This window comes from Herpailurus yagouaroundi, unplaced genomic scaffold (assembly GCF_014898765.1).
Source record: "Herpailurus yagouaroundi ecotype Mexico unplaced genomic scaffold, PumYag 164, whole genome shotgun sequence".
Lineage (NCBI taxonomy): Eukaryota > Metazoa > Chordata > Mammalia > Carnivora > Felidae > Herpailurus > Herpailurus yagouaroundi.
The window spans coordinates 31,430,675-31,441,794 of NW_024412405.1; the positions used below are offsets into that span (position 1 = coordinate 31,430,675).

At 39.3% G+C, this 11,120-nt stretch overlaps 1 protein-coding gene across 1 annotated transcript in view; it reads right to left on the reverse strand.

Annotated features, from left to right (window-relative positions):
- The window catches only part of SLAIN1 (SLAIN motif family member 1), a 61,988-nt gene extending 61,576 nt beyond the window's left edge, over positions 1-412 (reverse strand). Inside the window, 1 exon segment of the mRNA XM_040487280.1 lies at positions 4-412. Coding sequence (XP_040343214.1) covers positions 4-199 — 196 coding nt within the window. The 5' untranslated portion in view covers positions 200-412.
- Positions 413-11,120: the final 10,708 nt, after the last annotated feature.

The following is an 11,120-nucleotide window of genomic DNA, read 5'->3' on the forward strand; positions in this document are numbered from 1 at the left end:
GCGGCGGTGGCGGCAGCAGCAGCAGGTGCGGGGCGGCGGCCGCGCTGGCCGCCCGGCTCCGCAGCTGCTCGTTCTGCTTCTCCAGCTTACGCACTAGCTCCTGCAGCTTCTTCACCTCCAGCTCCGCGTTCACCACCGGCCCGGAGCCCGCTCCGGAGCCGCCCCCTGCCGAGGCGCATTTCACCTGCTCCGCCATCATCGTGGGCCCCGAGGGCGCCGCGGCCGCCGGGGGGGGTGCGCGCGGCCGCGCCTGCTCCTTGGGCCGCGGGGAGGCTACGGCTCCTTCCCAGCCGCCCGGGCCCGGGGCGCCGACCACGCTGGGGTAGAGGCCGAGTCGGGTGTTAGCATCAGCACTGAGCCCCAGCCTCCGGCCGAGGGAGCCGCCGCCAAGCAGCTCTGCACATGCTCAGAGCGTCCCTCCGGTCCCCTGGGCGCAGCGGCGGCTCCGGGTTTTAGCCGCGGCCAGGGGGCGGGGCGGGGCGCGAACGCCGGGTGGGCGGGGTCGGTGGGGTGGAAGAGGAGCTCCGTCGGGCCCAGCTAGCAGCCTAGGCAGGGGTCCTGGGGTCCTGAGGCCCCGCTTCCGCCACCTAACCCCACGGTGCTTGATTGGACCTGGCCTGAACTTTCCCGTCACAGGCACTTCCTCCCGCAGCTGCGGAGAGTGCGAACTGCGCGGATCTCTGAACCAGGGGCGGGGTTCCAAAAAAGCCGCTGCAGGTGCCTGCCCTAGAGGGGTGCACCTTGTGCCAGATGGTTTGCTACCGTCCAAGAGCTCTTGTGCCGAAGGAACTTAGCCACTAGCCACTGGTTTATGAAACCTATAGAGAACCAGAGGGCCAGGGAACTATAAGGGCCGAAAAGTGAAAACGGGGAACATAAAGACTTTGAGACGATGCTATTAATCCATTAATTGGTAATACAGAAACAAAATGGTGGGAGAGAGGCGGAGAAGAAAGAAGAAATCCTTCGAAGACAGTGGCCAGCTGCTAAAGAGCCAAGTGTTTAGTTTATTCTAAAGTAGTCAAATTTAAATTATTCTGTTACCGCCAGTGTTTGTTATAATGAAACAAGAACGTTTTCCATACTATGTATGTTCTTACATTTATCAAACCAAAGATCCTTGACCACTTAACTGTGCCAGACACGAGTTGGCCGTCAAGCAGTGAGCAAAAAAAGCAAGACTCATTATGGGCGAAACATGAGTAAAATTGTACAGTGCTCCATCTCTTTAATAATTTACAAGCTATTAGGTCAGACTTACGGAGCGGGAGAGGACAGAGAAAAACAAAACCTTAGACCTCTATCCCAATATCCCTAATCTTGCCTGCCAGCCTGCTCTCCTTACATCTTTTGGAAACCATTGGCAAATCTGCTTGGGGAGGGGGGCGGTGGAAGGGGGACGCTTTTAAGCAGAAGAGTTGAATCACTAGTTTCATTCAATTAATATTGACTTAGCATTGCAAGTGTTTAGCACAGAGAAAAGTCTAAGATTTTATTATGAGAAAAGTGCACAGAACTGGTTCTCATCCTCAGATGATACGCTATCTAGTGAAAGTTCCTTCTCAGGGACTTTACATACCAGTCTTTGTAACAATGTACCGCATCCTTCTGGAGCTGCTAGCACATCCTATCATTCATTGGTTTTAGATATGGCTCTGTTCAGAAACACTTGGGTCTTCTCAGATATCAATCTGTATCTCTAGCTTCTGCCTGTAGGGTGGGTGTTCTGCATTTAACTTGCTTGGCGAGAGCCTCCAGAAATTAGATTAACATGTGTGGCAGCTACCCTGACCCTTCCTATCTGGAGTTCCAGCTTGCTAGACCACCACTTAACCACCTGTATCACCTTTCCAAGTTTCAGTCTATCTTCTGGATATTCTGGCGACTACTAAAACCTGGAGAAGTGGAGTCATACTACTGAAAGTCCTAAGTAAAGAATCTATTGAAGGATTTTTCCCGCATGCTCAGTGGCAGATGCGGGTAGCAGTATCCCTGCAACACAAAGAAAGGGAGACAACAGACACAATGAGAACAAAGAGCTGCTGGGTTCCACATTAGCAAAAGAAATTGAGAATAGGCACATAATAGTAAAGACAACAAGAATTAGGATGTAAAGAAAAGAAAAGCAGTCTTTTCACTACAAAATTTATATACCCTAGCGGAGTGAAATAAACAGCCTGCTCCTCCCCCATTTACTCAATATGGTCTACAGAATACATCCAAACAACCAGTGGTCAAGTCTTAGAAATTGTTTTCTAAGTAACAATTATCAGATAAAAATGTTAGTGTTCAGAAAGAAAGCATTCATTGAAATTTAGACACAGAACAGAGATGACACATTCTGCCCTAAATTTCTATTCTTCATTCTTCTTCTGAAAAGACAGACTTGCCCTCTTCCTAACTGTTTGAAAAAGTGTGAAATGATTCATGTCTGGAGAAATTTTAAATATTTTTTTTTCTATTAAAGCACCTCTTTCCCCCCTCTGTGAACTACTCATGTGCACACAGCAGAGACAATTGGGATGTACACAGATTTTAACTGGGATCCCCAGGATGCCTGTCTCTTTAACACATAATTGAAGAGGTTGATGGTGTCAAGGTTTTAATTAAGCAGTCTTGATTTTTTATTTTGATGCAAATTTGTAAAGCTTTGTGTTTTGAAAGAAATTGAATGCATAGTGGCTCCATTTTAAATTATTTTTATTTTATTATTTTTTTTTATTTTTTTTTCAACGTTTATTTATTTTTGGGATAGAGAGAGACAGATCATGAACGGGGGAGGGGCAGAGAGAGAGGGAGACACAGAATCAGAAACAGGCTCCAGGCTCCGAGCCATCAGCCCAGAGCCCGACGCGGGGCTCGAACTCACGGACCGCGAGATCGTGACCTGGCTGAAGTCGGACGCTTAACCGACTGCGCCACCCAGGCGCCCCTAAATTATTTTTATTTTAAATGAAATATATGATTTCAGAGGTTTATGAAACGTGAAAGAACACGTCCCATTAAGAACTTTGCATTAAGAATGTATTTGAGGGGCGCCTGGGTGGCGCAGTCGGTTAAGCGTCCGACTTCAGCCAGGTCACGATCTCGCGGTCCGTGAGTTCGAGCCCCGCGTCGGGCTCTGGGCTGATGGCTCGGAGCCTGGAGCCTGTTTCTGATTCTGTGTCTCCCTCTCTCTCTGCCCCTCCCCCGTTCATGCTCTGTCTCTCTGTCCCAAAAATAAATAAACGTTGAAAAAAAAAATTAAAAAAAAAAAAAAGAATGTATTTGAAACACGATAGACTGATGAGAAACATCCAGACGTCACACATTCACAACGAGATGAATAAAGGCATATTTCTCTGGTGCCTCCCATTCCTTACACTTCAGAACCATGGTCATTGGGTCACTCTACTGAATTTTAGGAGAGAAAATGTATGTTCACGTATACTTCTAATAGTGTTTATGGACATCAAATTGACCTAGCCACAGAATTACAAAGGCAGCATTGTTTCTTCTTGAGTTTGTAAATCTAATTCTCTGAGGAAATCTAGGAACAGCTTGCTATTATCCTAGTTTTACTGATGACCTAACAAGGTTAGGCTACTTGCCCAAATTCAGGCATGAAAATGATGACAGTTCTCAGCACAGTCTCTAGTGGCCCAGCCACTCTTCTCCTTATACCCTTGTCCTTAGAGTAAAAGTCCTCTAAGAGCAAGCCCCATATATTTTAAATGTAGATTTTCCATCTACATTTCCATATCCTAATATGAGCACTATGTTTATCAAATTGATAGATCCAATTACTGCAAGAAGAGAAAAACACCTAATGTGTTAAACTAAGATCAAAGATCCCCAACAGGGTTTTCAAGTTCATTCGGACAGAGTACAGTGTTTGATTTTGTTTGTCTCTTAATGAAAATGCCTGTTTATCCATACAGAATGGACTTGAGTACTGCGGGTCCCCACTGCCCCAGTGCGCTGTCTAGCACGTAGCAAAGACACATTGAAATTTTTTATAAGAATAAATGAATAAATAAATAAACCTCCAAGTTTCAGCTGGAAGTTGGACAAATACCTAAGTAGTTATTTTCATAAGCCTCATTTATCATGTGGTAACAACATGGAAGGATTAGAAGGCTTTTTGCAACCCCATAATAATTAATTATTTCACATCTGACCCAATTAAAAGCTAGAAAAATACTTGCTGCATCTAATGTGTGCATTTTAATGTAAGGGTATAATGCAGAGAGAAAACAAAAATACATGAAGCCACAATTTATGTAAATAATCCCCGTGCAGTCTGCTCCATTCAAACCCCACCCAACTCTACCCCTAGAATTCATGCCAACAGCCCACGTAATTACACCCTGTAAAGTCACATAGTGTAGTAGTTATGATAGTAATAATGATAATAATTCTATGTATTTGTCAAGCTAAGTTTGTCAGAACCCTCTTAATAAACACTTATTACATGTCTATTATGTCCAAGTCACAATGCTAGATGATTTTTAAAAGTGAGTAAGACAGTGTCTCCACCACCAAGACTTTAGTTGGAGAAAGAAGCACATCAAGAATTTACTATAGTACAAGACTTAGTGTGTTAAGTATCATGATGAAAATATGAGTCAACAGCATAGAGAGTGCCCAAGAAGGGGCAATTAATTTGGGCTAAAATTTTTAGGAAGTCTCATGCGGTAAGTGAGCTTTATTCCATTTGGTTCTCTTTATCAAACGGTGGGACATGGGGGCAAGTAGTGTGATACTCATTTATCAGCCAGGATATAAGATGTATCAAAGAAACAATAGACTAGGATACAGCATCCAGCTCTAATTTCTAGTCAATATTGTTTTCCCTGTAGTCACTTTGTTTTATTTTTGTAAATAGCTCACGTATCTATCGTTGCCATTAAAATGAAATTTTTTACAATTTATCTTAACAGTAGCAATTGGTGCTTCCCAAATGCCAGTAGCTGTTCTAAATCCTTTACATCACATGGACTCATTTAATCATCAAAAAACTATTTGAGCTATTTTCTATTATTATTCCTCTTTTATAAATGAGGAAACTGAAGCACAGAGAGGTCAAACACTCTGAACCAGCCAGTAAGCAGCAGGACCAGGATTTGAAGCTAGGTAGTATGGGTTCAGGGTCCAGGCTTATAAAATGCAGTATTTCTCTTCCAGTCTTAGGCAGCACCTACCAGAATACCCTGCTCTGGTCTCAGTGGCTAATCAATAAAACTATTGACTAAGGCGAAATCAATAGCCAGGAATGTCTTGAACAAAGTCTGATTCGTTAATAAGCAAATAATACTGGAACTTAACAAGTCACCAAGCACAGATTAGAAAACAGTAGGTTTCCAAGATCAACAAAGTTGCCAGGGCTGGTACAACATTTCTTACAGTGCAATCGCTATTCATTCAATGCTTATTTCTGCACAGATGACAAAACGGCATTTGCTGTCACTGCATTGTCTTGCATTTCTAGCCATTTAGATTCTTCAAATGCCAATACCACTCCTAAGAATACTCAAAAGAAACAATGTCACAGCCTATGCTGAACCTCAACAGATCCCATGATGATTTAGGAGATATTTTAAAGTTCAAAAAAAAAAGTTCAGAAACTTTTTTCAAAATTTGTAACATTTTTTACCCAAAACAAGGCTTGGTCTTCTTGAAAATGAGTGTGTAAAATTACTTAAACCTTGAAGAATAACATCATACTTAAAAGCATCTTTAATTTTTTTTTTCAAATGTGTTAACTTTATCAGAGAAAAATGAATCTCACATGACTCGAGTCTCGCTGGCAAATATTGCTACTTGTGCTACCATCACACTGGGTACCCGCTCTAGAGCTTTTGGAAGTATTTTGATTTAGAACAATCTATCTTCTTGCTTTCCTCAAATGTCTCTCATCATAAAAGCCAGTGTGGTGAGGAGTTTTCTTTCTTTAACTCGAGTTATTTTTCTTTGATAATTTCCAGAGTTTTGCAAAACTCCCTTGCAAAAAATTGCAATCACCCTGGAGTGTTGCAAACCAAAGTCGGAAATTATTTAAAAGTCAGTGCAACACAGTAGGGCAACAAACCCTCCCATGATAGTGGAGTCTTTCTTTGTCCTTTAAGAGATCAGCACAACTTCAAGGACGTGACTATCTGAATCTAAGGAAATGGCAGTTGAAGGCAGCATATAGAAAATAGTGCAGTATTCTCTTGGGCAAATCATCACATTCTAGAAGTTATAAGCCAGTCTGAAAAAAGTTGCTGCAGGGGCACCTGGGTGACTCAGTCAGTTAAGTGTCTGCCCCCCGGTTTCAACTCAGGTCATGATCTCATGGTTTGAGGTCAAGCCCCGGATCCGGCTCTGTGCTGATGATGCAGAGCCTGTTTGGGATTCTCTCTCTCCCCTCTCTCTGCCCCTACCCCTCTTACTCTCTCTCAAAATACTTAATTAATTTAAAAAAATTTTTTTTAAGTTGCTGCAAGTTTACTCAAAACAAATCATTAGTGAGCATCTAATTATGGTCTGTACACAATTAATTTTCAGAAAAGAATAATAATTATGCCAGAAAGGGGTGGTCTGTGTTTCAACTATAAGATCCTTCACGAAGACAATGGTAATAATCATGTCACTGAAGGATTGTGCCAGTATGATTAGAGATATGTTCTTATTTTTCAGCTTTAGAAATATTGTTTGTTTTTTATTTGTTTTCAGAAAGGAAGATATGTCAATTAGCAGGAATAATTTCTTAAAGATTTGATTGCCTTCACCAACACAGAACACAAAAGAGCTCAAAGACAAATGCAACTCTGGCAACTAGAGAATAGTCAAATGGGTAGGTTAGGGAGGAATTAACCCCCGGACTGTTTTGCAGATTTATAACCAGCTTAAAGCCTGTGTTTTCAGACTCTTTGGGGGCTTTATATGGTGGTATTTTAAGCACTTTCTATTAGTCTGTGGAAAACAATACCTGAAGGTTCCTGGATGCCACTAAAAAACTGGAGACAGAGGAAACAACAAACAATGAAACATAATTTTAAAAGATCAGGCTGATTAGGTGATTAGGCCAACAGATTGCAAATGCCGCTCCAAAGAAGAAAATCTAAAAAATTCAGCTTGTAGAAGACAGAAATCCAGACAGTAACTGGAAACCTAACTTGGAAATGAGATGGTGGCAATCTTCCATTTGATGCTTTACACATGTAGACAGACAGGAAGAGAGTGGGGGGGGGGGGGGACTCAGAAGACTGTCAGCCTCACTCAGGTGTCTGGGCTAAGGGAGACCTCATCTCCATGCTTTCTAACCGCCAACAGAAGAACAAAGGGTCTGGCCAACTGTATGCTAGTTAAGTTCATAAAGCTCCTCCTTAAATGTGGCAAAAATTCCTTCTGCTTACGTTCCATTGACCTCAGCAAGTCATATGGCTACACAGAGCTTCAGAGCAGCAACGGGATGCAGTCAGAACATAGGACTAGAAAACTGGAAATACTTCGTGGACAGCGCTGAACTACAATCCACTCTTATGTAAATGCTTCCTGCTACTAAACCAACGCAAGGCTAAGATTTACCTTAAATATTTTGGCCGATTCCCATAAATTTTGGAATCTCCTTTTTTGGGGGCTGTTGGGCTGGAAATTCATTGCAATATGTCTTAGGTTCATTTGTAGTTTCATATTACAATTTTTATTTGTGTCTATGAACTGTTTTCATCATCTTTTACTATTTATTCCTAATTTAATGGCATTGAGACTAGAGATTGTGGTCTATATAAATCTGATTCATTGAAATTTTTTTCTTGAGGTATAATCGATATACCACATAGATTAGTTTCAGGCGTAAAACGTAATGATTCGTATTTGTATATATTGCACAATGATCCCTGCAATAAGCCTAGTTAACATCCATCACCATACATAGTTACAAAAATGTGTTTTTCTTGTGAGGAGGACTTTTAAGATCTACTCTTTTAGAAACTTTCAAATGTATGATATAGTATTATGAACCATGTACCTCATGGTGTGCATTACGTCCCCATGACTTATTTATTTTCTAACTAGAAGTTTGCACCTTTTGATTCCCTTCATCCATTTTTGCCTACCTCCCAACCCTACTCTGGAAACCACCAATCTGTTGTCTGTATCTATGAGTTCATTGTTTCATTGTTTTGTTTTTAGAATCCACATATAAGTGAGATCCTATGGTATTTGTTTTACGCTGACTTATTTCACTCTGATTCATTGAAATTTGATGAGACTTCCCTTGTGCCCAATACACTGCCAATATGTGAAAATATTCTATGTGTGTTTGAATAGTATGTATACATTCAATTTGCTAGGTGCATGATACACACATATATACAATTATATAAATATAAATATATAACATTTAAACTTATATTTATAAACATATATAATTTATGTATATTTACTTGAAATCAAGTTGCTAATGTTATTCAAATCTTCCATAGTCTTACTACCTTATCAGTTGCTGATAGAAAAGTGCTTAAATGTCTTACTCCGGTAAGGTATACATAAATAGATATATATTTGTTGTGGTATATATTTTATGCATTCATGATCATGATTCATATCTTTGTAGATAACTCCATTTATTATTATGTAATATTTCCCTCATCCTTTTTAATGTCTTTATTATCCTAAAATACAATTCGGTTAACATTAATAATATTAATACTAGGGGCGCCTGGGTGGCTCAGTCAGTTGAGCATCCAACTGTTGATTTCAACTTAGGTCATGATGCCAGGCTCATGAGATCAAGCCCCATGTCAGGCTCTGTGCTGAGCATAGAGCATGTTTGAGATTCTCCCTCTGCCCCTTCCCCATATACATGCATTCTCTCTAAAAAGTAAAATAAAAAAATAATCATATTAATATTGCTATCATAGCTTTCTTTCCCTTAGTATTTTTAATCTTCTCATCTTCCTATGTTGCTTTGTTTTAGAAGTGATTTTTATGAGGTACATATAGCTAAACATTGTTTTATCATCCAATCTGATGGCCTCTGTTAATTATTAAGTGAATTAATTTATTGTGCTTATTGGTATTTCTGGACTTATTTCTATCATAATATTTTGTGGGTTTTTTAACATACTTTTTCTTCTACTTTTTCTTGGATTTATACAATTTTTATGGTTTGTGTTTTTTGCCTCTGCTGATTTAGAAATTATGGATTTAACCAGTTAAAAATGGGCAGAAGGCATGAACAGATATTTCTCGAAAGAAGACATCCAGATGGCCAACACACACATGAAAAGATGTTCAACATCACCCAACATCAGGGAAATGCAAATTAAACCACAAAAGAGAGAACAAACTGAGGGTTGATAGTGGGGACGGGGAATGGGTGATGGGCATTGAGGAGGGCACTTGTAGAAATGAGCTCTGGGTGTTGTACGTAAGCGATGATTCATGGGAATCTACTCCTGAAGCCAAGAGCATACTGTATACACTGTATGTTAGCTAACTTGACAATAAATTATATTAAAAAAACACAAGGAGATATCACCTCACGCCTGTCAGAAAGGCTAAAATCAGAAATATAAGCAACAACAAGTGTGAGCAAGGATATGGAAAAATACAGCGCTCCTACACTGTTGCAAACTGGTGCAGCCACTGTGGAAAACAGTACGGAGGTTCCTCCAAAAATTAAAAATAGAACTACCCTATGATCCAGTAATGACATTATTGGATATTTATCCAAACACATAAAAACACTAATTCAGAAGGATATATGCCCCCCCATGGTTATTGCAGCATTATTGCAACAATCGCCAAACTATGGAAGCAGCCCAAGTGTTCAACAATAGATGAATAGGTAAAGAAGAAATGGTATTGATATATATATATACTGATATATATATATATATATATACTGATATATATATATATATATATATATATATATATATACTGCTCAGCCATGAAAAGAATGAAATCTTACCGTTTGCAACATAGATGGAGCTACAGAGTATAATATTAAGTGACATAAGTGAGTCAGAGAAAGACAAATATGATTTCATTCATGTGTGGAATTTAAGAAACAAAACTGGTGAACATAGCGGGGGAAAAAGAGTGAGAGACAAACCAAGAAACAGACTCCTAACTCTAGATAACAAATGGTTTTCTGATGGTTAACCTTCTGATGGTTACTAGAGGGAGGTAGTTGGGGGATGATGGCTGAAGTAATTATATTATACTTTAATACAATTAAAGTATATTAATTATACTTTAATTCCTATACTGGAATTAAAATCTTAAAAACTTAATAAAATTTAAAAAAGAAATTATGGGTTTTATTTCTATTATTTTGCAATTACCCTTCAATTTTTAAGATTCTGTTCAACTGTAAATTTTTCTGTCAAATTTTTAATATATTTCTTTCCTGAATAGGACAAGGACTTTGGACTCTGGCACTGTTTCCTCAGAATCCTTGTTATTGGTCCTCAGAGTTTTAGTTTTATCTTTTTCTGCACACACTCATGCATACACAATAGTTATTTATTGGTAAATAGCTGAATTACTAACTTCTCAAAAAATCAATTTATACCCTCATTATTTTTCTGTTATCTTTCTCTTACCTCTGAGTTTGGATTTAACTAGATATAACATTCTGAGTAGATAGATACTTTCCCTAAGAATTTCAAAGATATAATTTTATCTCTTCTGGAATCTACTGGTAATAAGAAGTGAATGTGTAGATATGCTGTCTTTGCTTCCTGGTACATTTTAGGAATACATTTGTGTTTTGTTTTATTTTAATGTGTCTAGTTGTGCATTTACTTTTATTCATCTGGAATATACTTTCAGTCTGACATCCCGTGTTTTATATCAACTCTGAAAATTTTCAGTTTTTATCTCTCTGATTGTTGCTTCTGCCCCTATTCTCTTCTGGGATTCGTGTGTGCAGGTGTGTGCATGTACACGTGTGTGTGTGCTTGTGTGTGTGTATTCACTAATTTATTCATTCATTGATAACTATCTCCGTATCAATCTATGTCGATATCTCTTAACTGGCATTTCAAATGTTTTTTCTCTCTGTTATATTCTTGGTGAAAGTCTTTGAATTGCCTCCCAATTCATTCATATTATTTTGATTATTCCAGTTTGTGTTCATCCAC